Raw genomic sequence first — 20,919 nt, forward strand, 5'->3', positions numbered from 1 at the left:
TTATTAGAGTTGGTTTATTTCCTTGTTTTAACATCAAAACCTCAGGCATGATGTGATTCATGCAAAAGGAGCCCTGGCCAGCTGTCGAGTACATTTACTAAATAGTACATAAACATACTTTTCAATGAGCTGGCTAATCTCTCTCTCAAAGCTTTTTTTTTTTTTTTTTTTTTTTTTGGAGAATGTACATAACTTAAATTTTAATAGTACCTTAATTTTTGGTTTTCATTCGCTGTATAACATAATCCTCAAGCTAATATTAAAAAAGCCTTTTAAAATACACCACTGTGATTTGTGAACCTATTGAGTTTCACTTTTTAATTTATTAATGTTCCTATTTATTTAGATGCACCCATACGAGTTATGTTTTTGTAGAAGATAAAAACTGATTTTACTGAGATAAAAAAATAATTATATCACCCAATCCTGCTTGTAAAAGAGAACGATTAGAAATCAAATAGTCACTTTTTAGTCGTGTAGAAAGAACTTTTTGTTGCTTGTGTGAAGCTGCTATATTCTTCCGTCACCACAAGGGGGAGGAATACAACTCCAAACTTTCCCCAAAGAAGAAGGCGAGACATTTCTGCAGCTTGCTGCGCGTCGTCATGGCAACGTTGTTTTTCTCAGTGCACTTGCAGTTTGAGTGCAACGCAAGTCAAATAAGAGCAAAAGAAACCCGGGAGACTCACTAAGCCGTTTACTGCTTTTGTGCTGACTAATTGGTTGTTGTAACACAACAATGTGGGTTAAGCTGAACTTTAACAGGATGTGGAAAAGACCTGCCAGCTAAACCGTGTAGAAAAGAAGCCAACTAGTTCCATTGAATGCTGCAAAAAAGGAGAAAAAAATGGCAGGTAATGACCTCCCACCCATATTTCAGTCGACATTCAGGACCAGATTTGAATTCAGCAGGAAAGCGAGTTCTCCACGATCTCGCCCACCGGGACACTCAGTGCCTGCTGTTTCGCTGATTGTCAGAGGAAACGCGCCAAATACTACCCAGCTGAGCGACGTGGATCCCCGAATCATATCCCTCCAGAAGAACATCCGATATCTGCAAAAGCAGCAAACGGAAACTCTCGAGAAGCTCCACGCAGAAATGGACTTTCTCAAAAGGGAGAATAAAGGTGGTTTTTCCAGATTTTTTTTTTCTTAGAACGTATCCTAATCACTGAATAATTTAATTTTCTATACACAACATATATTGCTATCAAAGCACCCTGGGTTTGTCCATAATGTTGCAAATTTATGTACTTAAGAGAAAAAAAAACAGAGCAAAGCAAAAAACGTGCATTGTGGTAAATGTTAGTCTGAAAGTGTTATTTGTAATTTTTCCCATTTGGCTGTTTCATGAAAGATGGCTAGATAGAATTTAGTCATTCCCAGTGGGTAATCAGCAGGGTTTTGACATTCATTAATGAATCAGCCAGCTTCATTAACCTGATGCCTAACAAATCAGCCGCCGGCTGTACATCATTATTTTCCATCTACAAGGGTTGGATTTGATGACTCAGAGTATAATGAATTCAAGCCAGAGACCTGACTGTCCCAATGATAAAGTACTCACAAGAAAAACACTCAATCTGGGCACTCTGGTAGCATAGCAACTCCAGGGTTTTGACTGGTCCTCAGCTGGGGGTCCATGAAGGGTCTGGTGTCTGAACAGGTCTAAGTGTCTCGCCACCTGTGTGAGACATTAACTCCCCAATTTTTGCACCGCGATCTTATGCATTGGCTGTCCCTCAGTGCAAACTGTTGACACTGTTTTCTTTTATGGCTGTTGCAGAGCTGAAGTATAGATTGACTATGGACTCAAGCAAAGGAGGCAAAAAAGGTAAGATGCAATCCTGATTTATTATTGTTTCCATTGCACCTTCAGTGGCAGTTTTGTTACATTTTAAGTTACTTTAACCTTACTCACCTCCCTGAAACTTGTCATGTTACAACCACAAAATTCGATGTATTCAGATTTTGTTAGGTAGGACAATAAACAAAGCAATTATCTGAAAAGCTTGACCTTCATTTTTATGAGTTAATACTTTGTAGAGCTACATTTAACTAAAAATCAATCAATCAATCAATCAATCAATCAAATTTTATTTGTATAGCACATTTCAGCAGCAAGGCATTTCAAAGTGCTTTACATAATTAAAATGCAAACAGCATGTGACATAGAATAAACAGTGAGAAAAAGAGATTTTGAAAAAGATTTTAAAAAAAAAAGATAAAAACATTAAAACCCGCACCCCTTTTAGAACTTGAGTTAAACGTCGTTTAACTGGGACGTTTTCCGGGGGGCTTTACATCATTAAAACATGATGGATGGAGGTAACAGGTTTGTAACATGACAGAATAAAGCTTGGGGGTAGGAGTACCTCTAGAGTCGCTTTAGATTCTTAAATCACTAAAAACCCCACAGGATTAGTGATTCCTGATTTGCAAAGAAGCCAGACGTACTCAGCCTTTACTCATTTGTTGCTGTAGTTATTGTTAATTTCTTTAGCTAAACGTCGGTAAACCACATAGCCTTTAGAAAGATTGCTTCAGCTTAGTCATTGGTTTTGTAGGAACAACGCCCAACCGAAATGCAAGATCTCCCTGTCAAATCCACTCCGGACTCTACGGGGAGGAGCTGCTTGAAGACTCACTGTTTCAAGACCAAGCTTCAAGGTGAAGTTCTGTCCAACCACCATGGATTTGTACTTAAACTGTATCCTGCATTGAAAATGAGATCCAAACTGCAGATGTGGTCAGATGGATATGCAAAAGAGTCAGGGGCTGCTGAATGTTTTATTACACCCAACTAAGAATAGGTTTCTAGCAGTCATACATGACTTCTAAAACTTATATTTAACTAAATGAGCTCACTGTTTTGTTTTTACCAGGGAATTATTTGCCTATTAATAGCAGAGACCAGAGCAAGATGCAAATATTACTATGTGGAAACATTGTGCAGTGCTATTTTGTTTTGACAACATGGTCACATTTCCTTGGCTGTTTTTGACATCAGTGTAATACACTGACTCCTACAGTAACACATAATTGCTTATTTGACTCTGGGACGTAATTTATTTGCACATAGAACCTGCCAGGAAAATCTCAATAATTATTTACTTGCTGAACACATAAAAAAGAAAGGTTAATGTTTTTAATCCCAAGAAGACATACAGTTTGTGTCCAATTACATATAACCAATCGACTAGGCTCTAATTTATTTCATATTTAGATTTATTTCAAGATACAGCAGAATCCCCCACGTCACCTGTATGTCTATGAAAGTAAAACTCCATGATGACAGCATAACTTTGCGAAAGAGACGGTGCCAAACACAGAATCCGAGAGTCAGGAGAACTTTATTTATTTGAAACAAAAACAAGGTGAGAACACAAACTGGAGTCGCAGCAACAATCCCGTCGACGAGTTTGTAGGAGGAAAAACATAGCAAAACACAATCACTTGGCCGGGTGCGTCTTCATCAAAAATCGCACATTATTCACACTTGGATAATGGCGTTAAGATGTGACAAAAAGTGGAAAGTATGTCCTCCAATAGTCTAAGCCTGGAGTTGCGTAATTACACAGAGAGCTCTGGATATCCTACTCTACTCTATATGAGTTGTTTTAAACAAATATGCTTGGCATAGTCTTAAAAAAAATTTGTGGATTTTGGTATTTAACTTACACAACCAAAACTGTCATTTTTCATGCTGGTTTTAGTTTACAACATTTTACTCCTCTTTAGGGAGGTTAACGAAAGTCCGCGATCTGTACAACTAAACCACGGTGGGGAGTTAACAGGGCTGCGAAAGACCGTTTTAGAGCCTGTGAGAATCAACAGCATTCGCGCGGCAGGTCCGTCCGACCTGCCGCCGCGTCCTTCTACAATGCAGGAGTGTGAGGCCATCATCCAACAGCTGTACAGTGAAAACAGTTTACAGACTCAGGAAGTAAGTGCGCATTGTTAGATGCTGTAAAGCGTCCCTTTACGCGCCTGAAAATGTTGTAAAAATGCACTTGACGATGCGCTTTTAGGACCTTTTCTATATTTATTTAGGAAAAACTGACTTGAACCTATCTGTGTCCGCTGCATAGATTGCACGTCTGAAGGCGCTGCTTAGTGATATAATTCTGAGCAAGAAAATCACCCGGGAACACCAGAGTTTGAGCAAAGCCTACCTTGCTGTTGAGCCATGGTAAGGTGACATAAACATGTGCTTTATTTGTACCATAGAATCAGATTTGAATATACTTTAATCTTCCTGCTAATTTGATCTCTGTTGCATGTTGCAGCAAACTTGGTGAAGAGAAGAAATTCCGCACTCTTGGTTCTCACCCAGTTCCACCAATAGTGTATGTGCTGATTTGTCTTCCACTGGTTCTGTGAAGTTTAGGTCTAGGGTGATGCCCAACTAGCAAAATGCAATGTCTTATTTATTTATTTATTTATTAAATATATTTGTATCTATAAAATACACAGTTATTTCTTTGTTTTCAGGTTTTCAGACGACCAAAAAAATACGATTTCAAGCAGAAATAAAGAGTATTTTTTTTTTGTCTAACAAAATGTATCCTTTAAGTTAACTCTACTTATCTTTCCCCAGTGCTGGACCCTCTCGCGCTGGTGTAGTTCCCCCTGGCCTGAAGCAGCGCCCCGATTCCAGCGCTGCAGACAGACAGAACACGCTCCTGTCAATTCAGCAACTCCACATCCAACGGGGTTTCCGCTGACTGGCAAGAAAGACCAAAGTCCGGATGTTTTCCTTGGTCACCAACGCATCTTTATTAAAGACTCATTAAAAACAAATACTAAGCCATAAGAAATATTCTATTAAACTGAAATATTATTTTTATGTAACTTTGCAAACCTATCTCTTGGTATCCTTATTGACGTTTGCTCTTCACAGTAAACCACCACCACAGTGAACCAACAGTTTGTACAGCAGGACCTCCTATAAATGGAGCACAGCTTTTCAAGCTTTAACATGTGAACGTATAAGTAGGTAAATAAGTCTGTGACCCAATCCTATTCTCCAACCTGACACCTAATCACTGGACCCTTACACACACTGACATTAACGGTGTAGTGCTGAAGGTCATGCGGACTTTAAATGGAATTATTTAGCTGCACGTTGAAAACCCTGTGTTTTGAAACAATGGGGCAGTATTAAGAAAGAAGAAACCCCATCTCTAAATACAGGTCTGCTGTAGTCAGTGTCAACGAATGTTTGCATCAATATGTCTATCAATCAATCAATCAAGTTCATTTGTGTCAAAAAGTGCAAAATTAGCAACACAGCAAGAGAAAACTAAAACATGGGGATACAAGCTAAAATAAGAGAGAATGAAAAAAGAGAGAAGGCATACACTATTTAAGTTCCTTCCGTCTTAGTTTATGCACAGTTCGTGATTTGTAGAATCCAGAAGAAATCCAAGTTTGATAAAACACTTTTTTGGGAATTAGAACAGATAATCCAAAGTTTAGGAACTTTGGATTATCTGAACGTCTGATCAAAGCTTTGTCGTGAAGCCTTGATCAGACGTTTAAAATCTTACTGACAAGTCGATGGAAGGATGAAAGTAATGAGATCCATAAAAGAATTATACAGTAACATGGGGAGTGTTAAAAACTTCTTGTGTGACAAACAGTTTCCAAGTTGAATCAGCCGCACTTCTTCCTTAGAAGTCCAAAAACATCTGCTCATTATCAAATGACTCAGGTCCAATACCTGTGTTCATTTGTTAGACAGTCACCGGGTTTGGGATTGCTTCTGATAAGCAGCACCGACCCAGAGAGCTGAGTACGAGACTGAAAGTGTGACCTGACATATTTCTCAAGGCCTTTCGCTATTTATTATAATAAAGCAGATTGCATCTCTTAAGAATTTTCCTCTGCTCAAGCAACATAACGACGGTTGCACCGCTCTAAGAATGCATCTAGAACTTTCCATACCACATCGTATGCAATAAATATGACTAGTTTATCTTAGGGTGATACCTCATTATCAGCTCACATCAGTGATATCTTTCTGCACACCTTCTACAATACATCCTCCACTCTCTCCTCAGTGCTGCCATAAAGCTCACTTATTTTTCAGCTAGTAAGTGACGCAGTCATCTTAGGTGTTTTTAATGAGAAGCACAGCTGAAATCATCCTGCCAAGCTAATGGCGTCACCTGCAGATAGCAGGAACATAGGAACATACCGAACAGGCCAGAGTTAAGGTTGTAAAGAAGTGCATAGTGGTGCTCGGCTATAAAACCATATTCTAACTTTGAATGTGTTAGAATGAGCTAAAGTACCTAAATAAATTCAACTGGAAATTTCTGCTTAATGACGCTTGAGTTTAATGTTTTCCAAATAAGCAAAACTTTAATCGTTTGGTAGGTACCCAAACCTGTAGAGCCATGCATAATACAAATCTGTGCCACATGTTTTTTTTTAAACATTTTTTTTTTCCTACTATTTCACAATTATGCACTAGTTTGAGTTTTGTCTATCACGCAAAATACTTTGAAGTTTTGGATGCAAACATGACAAAAACAGTTTAAGAAGAATTCATCCTTTCCAAGTATGGCTGATGACTTACTGGAAAGATTTATCATAATTTATTAACTTATTTTGATTTCATTGTACATATATGGAGAGTATATATATATATATATATATATATATATATATATATATATATATATATATATATATATATATATATATATATATATATATATATATATATATATATATATATATATATATATATATATATATATATATTTATTTATTTACTGGGAACGAATGTTTGTATAACTTTTCATAGCACAGCTGCACATTAACAATCTATGTTTCATGAATAAACCCAATAGTATTGCCAAGCTTAGAATAGAGAAAGCCTTCATTGTCTCCTAAACGGAAAATTCAAGCCTGTCGGTGTAAGGAAATAAAATATGAAGTTTTAGTAATAGATTAACCTCTTATCAGATAATCCTCCACTAGATGGTGTTGTTTTTTGAATGAATCTTCAGTGACCACTGCCTCGGTAGAGTAATACGCATATGTTCCTCAAAAATGTTTAATTTGATCTTTAAATCTGTCCTTGTGACTCCTTAAAACAAACTTTACTAGTATTTGTCACAGCTTTGTAATAAATTACCTCAAATAAGTAGATTGGAACCCAAACTAGCAAAAAAAAAAACAAAACTATTTTTATCCATAATCACATTTCTAAAGACTATGAAGCTTTTTTTTCCCCAAATGTGTTTCCTTGACCCTTCATTGTTAGAATGTGGGAATTGGCAGACATTAGCAGTTAAGACACAGTGGGTACAGAACTATTAACATTCAGACAGTGTTCCAGGGGTGGGAGCTGCTCTGTGCCACCTCTAGTCTCATGAGACATGACCACTAAAACCAGAAGCACAGGGCTACTGCTTTGTTTTTATCACTAGGCAGCAGTAGCTTCTCTGCGCACTAAATATCTTGTCACACTCAACCAATTTTTTTGTCTGATGCATCATTTTATCCATGTTGCATTTTATCAAGGCTTTTTCCCCAAGGCACTGCCCTGTGAATTTAAATAGACTCCCACCCTTTCAGCACCCTGCGGTAGAGAAGTAGCTCCAAATCAATGTGTCGTAGTTCTGTGCCAAAGAATTCACATTATGAGATTAAATGGAAGGGGAAGTTGGAGAGCAACAGGAAATGAAAATAAGGAATTATGTAAAGATGTTTTACTTGTGGCATGAAAGAGTTTACTGCAAAAACCTACTGTACGCTTTACGGTTGGGAAGTGAGGTCAGCTAATGTCACGATTTATCACAAAGAATCGCCACTATAATCAGCAGCATCTATTGTGGACATATGCTCTCCTCAGTCATGTTGTGGTTGCAATTCATGGCATGTTTCTGCTAAATGTGGCAGTCTGGGTAAAGCATAATCCTGGTTTCATTCAGATACGGCTGCATAAAATAGGAGGAATTAGTTTTTAATCACAGAAATACTTCTGTATTTTTAATCTATTTCTGATTAGTTTTCTTTTGATTTATTATGTAGTTTGATTTATTTTGTCTTGCAACCTTGCCACATACGTTGTCAGTAGCTCCCCAACCCCCCCCCCCCCCCCTCGTCACACTAGTCTTTCATTTATGATCAGTATAATTGTCCTCACTCAGTAATCTCCTTCCTCAGCACTTTTACTTCCTGCTTCTCTCGTGTGCCTTGGTTTGTCCAATCCTCCTATTTTCTGAACATGTATTGTTTTGTTTTGTTGTACAAAGTTTTTGCTTTTTTTTTGTTACCCTTGAGTCTCAAGTTAACGATTAGAATTTCTCCAAATATCTCTGGATCTGTTTCTTTTCTCTAGCAGAGTGCCACAAGATTATGTTTTGCTTTTTGAGAACCCGACAGGTCCACCAGTCCATAGCAGTGCGACAGACAAACAGGACACAGAAACATGCACACACGCAACTCGCATCTAAGGACAATTTTAGATAAACTAATTTGCTTAGCAGCTACCTATTTGAACTGCGGAAGGAAGCTGAGTATGTATGCAGTGAGAACATGCAAATGCCATGCGGATAAAGCCCGGGTTGGGATTCAAACATAGAATGACTGGAAGTAGCAAGAAAAATATTTGTGTTAAAGAAAAGCCATGAGAAACCCCATTTGCAGTTTTCAACAGACCATGAAGCAAAATGTAACTCTTTGGCCAAGATGCAAAATGCTGTACATGGTGGAAAATGTACACAGCACACCACCTTGAAAGCACGTGGTTATGGTGACACACAATGGTGGCAGCATCATAGTATGGGGGAACTTTTTCTCAGAAAGTACATGGAAGTTGGTTAGGGTTGGGGAAGCTAGCTTGGTAAAAGACACAGCCCCTTGTTGGCTTCATAAAGAGGGCCGGCATTCTCGGCTATTGAGAAATGATTGCTTGCTGAAGGCGTGGACAAGCCACTGAAGTTGTAAAGGATTGGATCTCATTTTAAAAATGCATCCTGAAAAACGCAGCTCAATGAAGCAAATCCCAGATGGAGCACTGGGATTTGCTCCGAGAAGAAAATCAAGCGGAACTGCAGGAAGGAAATGGCCAGGGGAAGCTGGAGGAGGTAAAGCCAAACTTAACTTGTTAAAGGGTGACAAAACATAGAGATTGGAGCCCAGGTTGGATTGCATTCAAACAAATCACATCACATAGCTTATCAGTTTATTTATGATTTATAATTTGAAAAGAAATACTTTTATCTCATTTGGACATACCTTTCCTTAAATTTTTTTCCAACTAATTTGTACAGCTTTATTTCATGCAGATGCTGTGTTTAATTTGACCCTGATTGCACCTTTGTTTACTTCAGTGTATTTGATCCACTAGAAATGTTAAATCAGTGTCCGGAAAAAGTATTTTTTTGGACACATGAACTGTTTTACTTCGACTTTTTAATTAATTATTATCAGCATTGTTATGTTATTGTTCTTGTAATGTTTTTTTTTAATGCTACTGTTGTCAGCTTACAATTTTAGTTGATAGCATTTAAAATAAAAGACATAAATACAAAAGAAGCTGCTTTTAGAGGCTAGCCTGGAATTTGCACACTCTTGTTATGCATTGGTGAGTGATATAGCAGCTTGCGATTATAACACTTTTCAGGCTATTTCATTTTTCAATGCAGTATTTTGGAAATTAGAGTAACATGAAGCCGTATCTATGAACGTATCCCCACCCCCACCCGTGCTCAGTCACCCAGCTGCCCACCCCCCATTTTCTCAGCCAGTCCTCACTTCCTCCGCCCGCCTCCCCCTCCAGTCATCGAGTGACGTGCTGATAGAAAGCGGGACCAGCCCTCCCGTCGCCATTTTTTTCTCTTACACTCGCACTTCTGGTTTCTCGAGCGAGCGGAGGATAAAATAAAAAACAACGGCAAGTTCAGGACAAATACTCGTCTGGTCGGGATACTTCGCTTGCGGTAAGGGAGTGCAGCTCCTGAGATGCACCAGCAGCGGACAGACGGCTGCTCTGAAGTCACTTTTTGTGTGAAGACGTGTTGCGGGCCGCCATTTTTTTCTTGCGCTGCCTCTGAAGTCTGCTCGAACCCGAGAGAGGGAACTCACAGACCTGTTTCCGTGCCTTACCGTTAAGTCGAGAGGATATAAAGTAACTATCTGTGTTTCCCCACCTGCGGCTAATTGTTGGCCTTTTTTATTCACAGCTATGATGATTTCTCAGTTAGAAAACTGAGACCACCTTTTCCGCTTTTATATTAACTGACACTGACCGGAGGAGATAATTATTTGAAGCCTTGTGTTTTTTTCTCGGAAGGCGGAACGAAAAGGAGGAAGCTTAATTGATCATTTCTTGCTTCGGCCTTCCTCGGCGTTTTTCTTTCGTAAGTTAATCATTTTCTCGATTCTCAGCCACTCAAAGCTGAGCCAATATGGTCCAAAGTTGGATCAAGTCAGTCTTAACCTGTCCCTAAAGAACCACAGGCTGTTTTTTTTTTAATCATTTTTTGTTAATTTTGTTTTAATCAGGTCGAAGAAACCTTCAGTGGTTCTGCAGAAATTACTCGAAAACCGCACAGGGGCGACGAATGCCCTGCCCTGCACCTACTGAATCATTCACTTTGGATCAACGCTGAACTCTTATCAGTCAATTTCTTCATTTATATACATCTACTAACTTATTTTTTGGGGAGCAGACATGTCATCGGCTCGGTTTGACTCGTGTGATCGGTCCGCCTGGTATTTTGGACCCGTTTCCCGACAGGAGGCACAGAACAGGTTACAAGGACAGAGGCATGGCATGTTTTTGGTTCGAGACTCGTCTACCTGTCCCGGCGACTATGTCCTGTCGGTGTCTGAAAACTCCAAAGTGTCTCACTATATCATTAACTCATTACCCAGCAAGAAGTTTAAGATAGGCGATCAGGAGTTTGAGAACCTCCCGGCTCTCCTGGAGTTCTACAAAATCCACTATCTGGATACGACTACGCTAATAGAGCCTGCCCCCAGGTAAGGAAGTCACGCAATACTCCCTTTACTAACTATTAACCAGACAGTTAGTTTATATAACAAGCAGCCTACTTTCAGGGAGCTGTGTCATAAAGCAGAGTTTGCTTAATTTGCATTGGAATCATTCCGACTACTGTTTGACTTGAGCGTTCTGCTTCACAAAGACACCTTTGATGGAAGTAAACATCTCCTAGGAGACTGATTTCAATTTATTTTGGACTTCACGTTAAAACAAGTTTTTATTTTAAGCCAGTGCAATGTTTGTTTGTGTAACTTCAAATCCAGCTCCATTCAACTAGACCTGGGTAAGTATGGTGACATTGAGTCAAAAATATTTACACAAAAATGCATCTACTACATTTATATGTCCAAGGGAGAAAAGCAGCAGCTACAAAATGTAAAAGCTGCCTTAAGATTGATGGGTGTTACACGCCTTCAGTTTTCACACCATGCCTATGTGCACATCAACGGGGGGAGGAGGAGCAGCAGCACTGTGGTATTGGGCTTTTGTTTATTTTCTAAGTTTTCAATTAGAAATGCACTAAAAAAAAGTACATTATGTGGAGTAATCTTGAGTTAAGATCCATTGTGGCTGATATTGAATATGGTCAACTTTACAGGTATAAACTAGTTAATAATTGTGAATGCATTCTTTTGTAAGTGGGGAAGGCATGTAGCAGGCTTCTTTCAGCCAGCTGACAGACAGTACACAGCAACACGTTCAGGAGGGGCAGTACTCTGTCGACTTATTCTGAATAAAGTCAGAAAAACGTTGTTTGGATACATTTCAAAACGCCCTAGTTGATCTTGAAAGTCTTGGGAATAAAAGTGTAGCAGCACATAGGGAAGGTGTTACGGTGCTATAATGCCAAAATTCCTTTAAAGGAATGTTTACTTATCTTTTTTAAACAATTTAAAAAAAAAAGTTATTAGCCCTAAATGCACAAAGCTATCCTAGTGACTAATTGGCATCTCGTTTTGACTGCGTTGTCTTGCCAAGGTACCCAAGCACGATCACCGGCGCCATCCAGACCATGGTTGGTCCTGAGGAGAACCAGGAGTACGTGCGGACATTATATGACTTCACAGGAAGCGACGCAGAAGACCTCCCGTTCAAAAAGGGGGAAGTTCTCATCATCCTCGAGAAGCCGGAGGAACAGTGGTGGAGCGCCAAAAACCGAGAGGGCCGCGTCGGGATGATCCCCGTCCCATACGTGGAGAAATTGGTGCGACCGCCTCCCCATCCCGGCCAACCTACCCACGGATCTCGTAACTCCAACAGCTATGGGATCCCAGAGCCTGCCCATGCCTACGCTCAACCCCAAACGTCTTCGCCGGGCACGCCAGGCGCGGTCATCACACCCCTGCCCTCCATGCAGAACGGCCCAGTCATCGCGAAGGCCATCCAGAAACGAGTGCCTTGTGCCTACGACAAAACGGCTCTTGCTCTAGAGGTATAGTAATGTCTGATTTTAAAGTCTTGGAACAACTCTTATTTGTACATTAAAAATCTTCCAAGGCTGATACAAGGCTTTCTGATACCTTGTATGAATTGTTCTCCAGGATTTTTCTTTTTGGAAACTTAAACTGTTTTTTCAGTGTTTTTTTTTTTTTTTTTTCTTCTCTCTCCTTATGGTCAAATTTGCCACCGATGTCGATCTTCATCAAGCTTTTTTCCAAAATTAGCCAGCACATTTCAGTTTTTTTCCCCTAAAATTGTTTTTGCTCAAACCAAAACCCTACCAATGACAATCCTCTGCGTGTTTTTTCATTGTGAATAAATGTCAGATAGAGAAGAGGGATGAACAGCAGCACTGACGGGCGCAGTTCTGCGGGCTGAAGGTGTAAAACTGTCCCATTGCGTCTCGAGTCATTTTTCCAGTGCTCTGGTGTTGGTTACCATCACATTTTAAGTTTGTGGTCACACCATAAGATGTGACTAAATAGCTACTGCCTAGGTGCTGCATGTTTATCTGTTTTTTTCTAAAACGGTAAGAATTTGCATGCATGTTTTCCTCTCTAATCTTAAGTCAACCTATGTGCTGCGAACTGTGGCTGCTAGGTTGCGTAAAAGCCCTGAAATCTTGCCTGCAGTTAAATACGTTAACTCGAGGAGAGGTTGGTCAGTTTTACGTTTTAGTTTCTTTTCGTTAAATGCCGAATCCAGAGCAATTCATGTGTGTTTTCTTTGTGTCTGATGCTAAAGGAAAGGTCCAAGTCTGACAGCAGCATTGTCGTATTTCTTAGCTGAGTCCTCTTGGGTTGCTCTTTTTATGACGGCGTGTCTAAACTTGCGACGCGCGGTGTGCGCTGGAGAGCTACAGCAGCTCTCTGTCTTGCTGTGGTGATTTCCCCAGGCGAGAGATGAGAATGGGAGTTATTTTCGAGCCAGCTCGGCTGCCATTCGGTGACGTCGGAGTGTGTCAGCAGTTAAGAGGAAATGAACTAGCTTGCTGAGAGTTGTGTACAAAGATGCACTTGGTCCCTGTGACTCTTGCACACAACTCTGTGGAAAACATTAACAGAGCAACCAAGATTTATCAGCTACATGTCAAAGGTTAGTTTGCTCTCCCTAAAAAAAAAAAAAACAAGACGGTACTTTTAGTAGTTTGCTGTGTGTTCCTTTGAAATCTTAAGGCGTATGAAGGATCAGATAAATGTCCTATAATTTATTCAATCTGCAACTGTGACCCAGTCCCGTTACATTAATGAAAATTATAAAATACATGAATATAAGTACAGAAAGTAAATGAGTGCACCATCGTTGAAGCAGCCATGTATAAACTTGATTTACATAATTGTTATATTCAAATATATTTGGACTTTTAAATAGTACTGTGCATGATGGTACTTAGTATGCTCAATACTTTGTTAAATAAAAAAATATAATTATTTATTCATGAAATCCTGCAATTCTTAAAGCACTTAAAGGTTTAGTTAAGTTTCAAAAAATAAACTTGATGAGTTATAAAAGTTTTAGAACCTAGTCTAAGTTTGCATTAATATAGAACCTAGTCTAAGTTTGCATTAAGATACATAAGATCCTATGTATCTTAGGATCATAGGATCCTAAGATACATAGTATCTTAGGATCCTATGTATCCTAAGATACATAGGATCTCCTAAGATCCTATGTATCTTAGGAGCAAGACTTTTAATGTGAAGCTGTTCAATACAAAAAACAACTATTGCTTTTTTTTTTTTTTTTTTTTGTCTTTGTTTATTTCTATGTAGAATCCGGAGCTTCAATAGCAACTAGATGCTGTAAAGAAGTGATCACATCTTAAGAGATTAGACAAGGCTTTACAATTTTATTTTATTTTTTTTAAATTTTTTATTTTTGTAAAAAAAAAAAAAACCTGTAATGACCTTGTTACCGTCAGTCCTGCATGAAACAGAACACATGTTGTAACCTTTTAGTGAGTTTGACAGATTAAAGTCCAGACTTTAATCTGTTTTTCCACTCAAGTTTATTAACGGTTTTGTGTGAGATGGTTATTCCCACTGCTGCAAGAATCCAACTCTAAATATGACGGTTGCAATGTTATTGATGTTGACTTTGTAAGAAATCTAGAAGAAACAGCCATTAAATTGCGCTGTAGTGTTCAAGTGCTTTTTACAGCAAATGCAGTGGTGGTTTATTATTATGTTCTTTGTTAGTCAGGTTTTCCGCTTTGGTAACCACTCTGCTGCTGTGGGCTTCTATGCAGTTATCATTAATAATTTCCTTACCTTTTGTGCAAATATGTAACATGCATCATCAATTTAGCTCCGATGAGCTAAAGATTGTGTAAACTTTTGGGATTTTTGCACCATTTGTGCAGCAGCACTGAAGATTGTATCTTTCAGCGTTTCTGGTTGGTTGAAAATGATCTTGATTGACTCACTAACTCTTAAATACAGATGAGTGGGGCTTGATTAGTTTCCGCACTATCACTGTAGCTGTTTTTTCTCGCACAATATGTCTAAACAGCAAAGTTGTTTCTTTTTGAGCAAGAGAAAAGTCTAGTGCCGTTCTTTCACCCAGCTGAAGGTGAACAGCAACAACTAATAGAGGAAGGACTAGGCATTAGTCTGTGCTTTATGCACTCAGAGAAAACTTTTTTGTCTCCTTAAGTGGACTTGGACGTTAAGAATGTTATGATTGAAAATCATGCCAAAGCAATTTTTAGACTGTCGTCTTTTAAAAGCCTTGAAATGCCCAGATATAGCTGACTGCCTCACCCTTACATCGCTTTTATGAATACCACTTATTTTAAAATATTTTTAGCGAAGTCTTCCTGTAAAAACCTTGAAACTTGTTCCCTGAAATTTAGAAGAAATTTGCCTCTGGTTGTTCGGGGACCTCAGGTTCTGTTAGACAGCAGAACTTGCATGACTCAAATTGAGATCAGTGGTTGCAGAAATTGCTTTTGTATGGTTGGTTTCTGCTTTTCTGCTGGAAAATCAAGAGACTACTGTTGATGGAATATGTGTTTATGGGCATCTAATCAGCTTTAGCAATACTAGAGGTTGGCTAGAGTAAGCCATTAGCTCAAAGTTCCTGTAACTTTTTTACTTCCCTTTCTGTAGTTGTGTCATTAGTTTAATGTGTGTAAACTGCACATTAATGATGTCTGGTTTCACTGTTGGCAGTAACGAAGGGAGTTCTGTACTCTATATTATGATACAACTCTGCCACACACCTGCCCCTTCTCTGATTTACCTACTTTCTGGTCAAAAGAATTCAGAGTTTGTTTGCCAAGGAACAAAACACACACTTTGTTGCTCTTTTCTTGAGATGCGTTCAGCCAACAGCCTGCTTGGAAACTCTTCTTCTGTTGCAGTGTGCATTATGGTCCAACACACTTCATGTGCATAAAGTAATAATCCAAGCAGCCATATGTGCACCGTCACTGTAGATTCCTGGTTCACTTTTACTTTCCAGTAATGGTTCTGACATTATGTGACACTAAAGGAGTATTCAGACAAAAAAAAAAACTAACAAACTGCTGGAACGGTTCGGATCAAGTGAAACTACTAGGGAGCAGCCTCTGAAGACATTTATACTGTACTGCATTGCAGTGCCTGGACAGTCACTGTCCCTCTGGGACACCTTTGTTTCTCCTCAACTGGCAAAGAAAGCATTAGGGAAACGGTTTCCAGGCTTTTTTCTTCTGTTTGTATTAATTTAAATTCTCTCTTTTTTGTAGTTTTTTTTTTTTTTTCTCATAGTGTTGGTTCTAATCTTTAGGTATTAGCTTTGTGGGAAGTTTTGTTCAATCTACCAAGAGTCATTTCAATTGTTGATCAACCAAACCTTAACTCTTATTTAGTGTTTTTTAAAGTTTCAATTCGCTACCAGTGGTAATTAGCGACAATGCAAGCTTAATGGTACAATATAAACCAGAAGTTTATATTATCTCTAGTTAATTTAAACTGGTAAAGTTTATTTTAAGTTTGTATTTTAGCGGAGGAGGAAGCTGCTATGATAGCAAACTGACAGAGAAAGGCTGGAGAATCATTAGGGTTTTTGATATGCAGGCTGGTGATTTGCTTCGCTCTGTGACAGTTATTCGCTCCCAGGCTGTTGCGTCGCTGCTGCTTGACTGCTTTAAGCATCTGGTTCCAAACACATCACAGATTCCAGAAAAAAAACCTTTAGATCTGTGCCGTGGCTACACTGGGGCCTTTGAAAGTCAGGAAGAAGAAGCAATGAGTCATTTTACAGCAAGTCAAATTCAATGGTCTCTTGAATTTTTTCCTTTTATTGTTATAATATAGTTGAGTAAAAATAATTCATCTTCAGTTCACAAGGTTAGAAATTCTATAAACTGCTCAGATTAAATACTTATAGTTTGTTGTATTTTATGATTAACTATTGAGATTTCATATGCTAAGCCAATACAAAGCAGCAATAATTTTGAAGTGGTTGGAAAATGATCGTCACACTCTTTGGAAAAAGTCCTTTCTTTATAGAATCATGTTTTGCAGCAGGAACTGAGTCCAAACTGTTCCGTTGAAGTTCTGGTTGTAGTTTATAACAGTTACTGCATTTCACAAAATTTAAATCTTTTTTCATGCCTGCTGATGAAAACCATCTCCACTGCATGATTCTGCTGCCATATTTTGCTGTGGGGTTGGTGTGTTGTGTAAATCTCCTCCAGGGTTACCATTGGTTCTCTGTCGCCCCTTTGACTTTCAAAGCCTTCACGGTACAGACGGGTTTATTTTGAGTTTAAGGTGGACCGGTTCAGTCTGTTTTGTCAGGCTGATATTTATGTATCAAATATTTTTGGTAAATATTTAATTTTTCGAAAATCAGGATTGTTTTATTTTTATTCACCAGTGAAAGTTCAGAGTGTCAGCACGCCCTTAGCCGCCATCTTGTTTGTCACATTTTTTTAATTTTTTTGCAGCTTCTATTTATTTGGACTTTAAATCAACTCTACAACAGGCTAAGATTTACTGTAATGTTTTTTAAAAATAACTTCAGGATGTTACAAGATTACAGTAATAGTAATTCTAGAATAAAGTCATAACATCACCAGAATAAAGTTGTAATATTTGGAGAGTGAAGTAGTACTTTTGCAAGGATTCAAACACGAAAAATAGAAAAAAAAAGTTAAGCTTACTAAAATGACTTTTCTTGCAAGTTTAAGAGATTCTTGTGGTAAAATTATCTTTATTCTGCTAATATTGTGACAACATCCTAGTAATTAAACAAAAAATCTTGTATCCAGGCCACAATACTGGTTGTACAACTCACAGAAGGAATGATTTGAAATAAAAACAACTTTTTTTTATGGAAAAGAAAGCAAGAAAAAAGTCTGTTAAAATATTAGCTGGTATGAAAAAAATCAGAGATTTTGTTGTTAACTTACTTTGGAGCATCAAGAGTAAAAGTGGGTGAATTAAAATGCATTCCACACTAGACGTCTCATATTGTTGTTGTTTGTGGTTGCAATCTGTAGATGAATTTAGGAGATGAATACCTGGCAAGTTACTACAAACTTTAAATTATTAGGATTTCATGTAAAGCTAACCCCCCCCCCCCCCCAAATCGGATAATACTTGCCTTACCCGTTTCTCTGATAAAATGCTTCAGATAAAATTCTAGTCTGTACATCTTTATTTATTTATTTTTTTTTAAGCTAATGTTGTGAGTAATCTAGTTTAAATTGAAGATTTAATCTTTGTTTCGTTGGAATAGATTTCTGCTCTAATCCTAATCTGAAGGGAGATTCGACCTGGTCAAATCAGGGTCACGTTTTGGGCCGTGCATCTGTTCTCCTGCCGTCCGTTTTTAAACCGCTGTGTAGAGTGCAAGTGGAGATCTGACATGAAAGTAAATCTTCCCGCAAGTTGTGTAACATTAGGTGGATCATTGCATAACTTCAGGACGCACCAATGAAGCCCCCGACTGTTTAATGTGTTTAATGTATGGAAACGTGTGGAAAGACTGAAGCTTTTTGTCCTTCCCTCCTCAGGTCGGCGACATCGTCACGGTCACACGGATGAACATCAGCGGCCAGTGGGAGGGAGAGGTGAACGGACGCAAAGGCCTCTTCCCCTTCACGCACGTCAAAATCATAAACCCTCAGAATCCGGATGAAAGTGACTGACGCGGGGGCTCGTCCGGAGCCTCTCGGCGGTGTTGACGTGTACCTCAACCCGCTGGCCCCTCTCCACCTGTCCCGCCAGTGTCCTTGTTATCCGCTTTCCTGCTTTGAGAGGAAATAAAAACAACCCCCACCTCCTCTTCATGTCCCTCCCCCCACCGCCGCCTCTGTTGCCGCCGGCCTTCGCAAGGCTTCCTGACTGTTTACAGCTGTGGACTCCAGACTTAAATTAAAAACCAGACCTAACCATTGCTAGTTAAATTTTCAAGCAATTTTTCTTTTTTTAATTTGCAGAGCTTCACTGGGCATCAGCGTGAGTATGTGTTTGTATGTTGAAGTGCATGTGAGCGTGCTCACAACAGATTTCTCCCACATTGCATCACAACATGTCGGTCCTCTAAGACTCTGAATATTTGTCATGTCTGCTTTTTTTTTTTTTTTTTTTTTTTTGGGGGGGGGGGCTCTGAAAATGTTTTTGACTGTGTGAGAAAAATTGTGCAGTGAGTGGGATAAAGCAGCGTCCACACGGATACAGGAGAGCACTGAGACACCGAGGAGCTGGCCAGCCGATTAAACGACATTACTGCAAACAATCAAGTCACTGTTGTACCTTAGCTATCAACTAATTGGTCATGGGGTTGGACTTTTACTTTTTTGGGAGGGGGTGGGGTTGAATTTTGATAAGTGTTTTTAGCAATGCTTGGAAACCTGTCAGTAGAAGAAAAAACACGGGTGGGAGTCCTGGAAAGATTTCATTATTGATCACATTCTCAAATCCTGACTGGCTATTGAACTTATTTATGCTAGTGAGAAACGGTGTGGCCAAAATTTCATCCTGTTTTTCTCTTGGTGTGCCAGAAGATACATTTACCTCTTCTTGTTTTGAGACCTGAATGCATGTTTGAGGCCAAGTCTACCTGCCTACTTTGAGTTCAAACAAACCATTGGAGTAAATTTTTTTTTTTTTTTTTTTTTTTAAAGAAGTGCCAAGCAAATTTTTTTTAGCTAAGCAGTGGCTGTAGTCTAGATCAGCAACTTTGCTAGCATTTAGCGGCCTGTCGAGCGTAAAAATGGAACTTTGGCATCTAAATTTTCCGTTTTCTTCAAGGTTAAATAATTCTTACGTTTTATTTAATGTGCTGATTCTATTGAGTTGAGATTATGTTTTGATTTTCACATTTCTTGAAACAGGCCTGAGTAGATGTGCAACAGGACCCCCAAAGATTAAACAGTTCTGCGGCTTTCTGTAGAAATACAAAACCATTTCTCCATCGATTTTATTTTTTTTTTTTTTTTTACTGCAAAATGTTTAAATCGACGCTCGGCCAAATACTCCAAGGTATTGTGCAACTTTGAACTGTAACTTTTCTCTTTGGTCAGTTTTGAATCAAGTATTTTAAAATGAGTAATGTTATTTAAAGGGTGACTTACTAAAAGGGAAAAAAAAAATGCCTGCTGGTTGCCTACGTGCATGACCTCTTGGCCAGCATCGGTGGTCTCGCCTGGTCATATGCTGCTTATTGTCATTCATTTCATTACTCAAAGTTTTCCTTTAATAAATCCAGAATGTTTTTTTTTTTTTTTTCATGCCAGGATTATTTAAATCTAGTTGAGCAATACACCTTGAGTATTTCCCTACTTGAGATGAACTTATTTTCTCTTGCTTTTGACTTATTTTGTAATGGCATTAACAGTATTACTGTGCTCATTTTTTGTTCCCTCATAATTCTAATTCCTCAGTCTTTTTTTTTTTGAAGACTGTCCTTCAAAAAAAAAAAAAAAAAATCAAATTGTGCCTTTTTATTTTCTAATACCATTTACATGTGTTAATATTTCCCATGGTTAACACCTGTGCTGGTAATGACCCTTTATGTACAGAACAAGTAAATAAAATTTATGTCTACTTCTTTAAGCTGCTCTCTGGTATCTTTTCGCTGTGCCCTACATGCGACGTGACAGATGGGTGGGTGGTTGTTTGCAGCAGCTCTGGCGTCACCGCTTGTGTTTCTGGAGCACAGGACAGTTTTTTTTTTTTTTTTTTCTTTTAAAGAAAGTTCCAGTTTTGACTCTGCCTGCACCCAGGAGAAAGAAAGCAATTAATGAATTTTAATGAGGTGCTAAGAAAAGAACGTCAGCTGACCCAGAGACGGGAACAGGAAAAGTTTTTCAAGGGCAGCGTCGCGCGCGTGTCCATGTGGCGAAGTCTGTCTGGCACTTTGCATTTGTTATTCAATTTGCTGAAATGCTGGTATATTTAGATGGTACAGTTCGCCACACAAAGATCTGAAATCAAGCTTTGAACATTTTGACA

The 20,919-nt window shown here is 38.8% G+C and overlaps 2 protein-coding genes across 3 annotated transcripts; both read left to right on the forward strand.

The window, feature by feature from the left end:
- Positions 1–88: 88 nt before the first annotated feature.
- On the forward strand, positions 89–4,867 carry ccdc74a (coiled-coil domain containing 74A). The gene is made up of 7 exons (XM_014987916.2): positions 89–1,127; positions 1,787–1,834; positions 2,568–2,670; positions 3,742–3,946; positions 4,092–4,192; positions 4,290–4,349; positions 4,601–4,867. The coding sequence occupies exons 1-7, from the start codon at positions 848–850 to the stop codon at positions 4,725–4,727; spliced, it is 924 nt and encodes a 307-aa protein (XP_014843402.2). The 5' UTR covers positions 89–847; the 3' UTR covers positions 4,728–4,867.
- Positions 4,868–9,833: 4,966 nt separating this feature from the next.
- On the forward strand, positions 9,834–20,520 carry crkl (CRK like proto-oncogene, adaptor protein). 2 transcript variants are annotated; one of them, XM_014987918.2, is made up of 4 exons: positions 9,834–10,382; positions 10,528–11,007; positions 12,008–12,461; positions 18,477–20,520. In XM_014987918.2, exons 2-4 carry the CDS (start codon positions 10,697–10,699, stop codon positions 18,609–18,611), a joined length of 900 nt encoding a protein of 299 aa, XP_014843404.2. In that variant the 5' UTR covers positions 9,834–10,382; positions 10,528–10,696; the 3' UTR covers positions 18,612–20,520. The 2 variants fall into 2 exon arrangements, with proteins under 2 accessions (XP_014843404.2, XP_014843403.2); XM_014987917.2 differs by having other exon boundaries at positions 9,834–11,007.
- Positions 20,521–20,919: the final 399 nt, after the last annotated feature.

Source organism: Poecilia mexicana, unplaced genomic scaffold (assembly GCF_051168715.1).
Source record: "Poecilia mexicana isolate PSO_F unplaced genomic scaffold, ASM5116871v1 scaffold_12, whole genome shotgun sequence".
Lineage (NCBI taxonomy): Eukaryota > Metazoa > Chordata > Actinopteri > Cyprinodontiformes > Poeciliidae > Poecilia > Poecilia mexicana.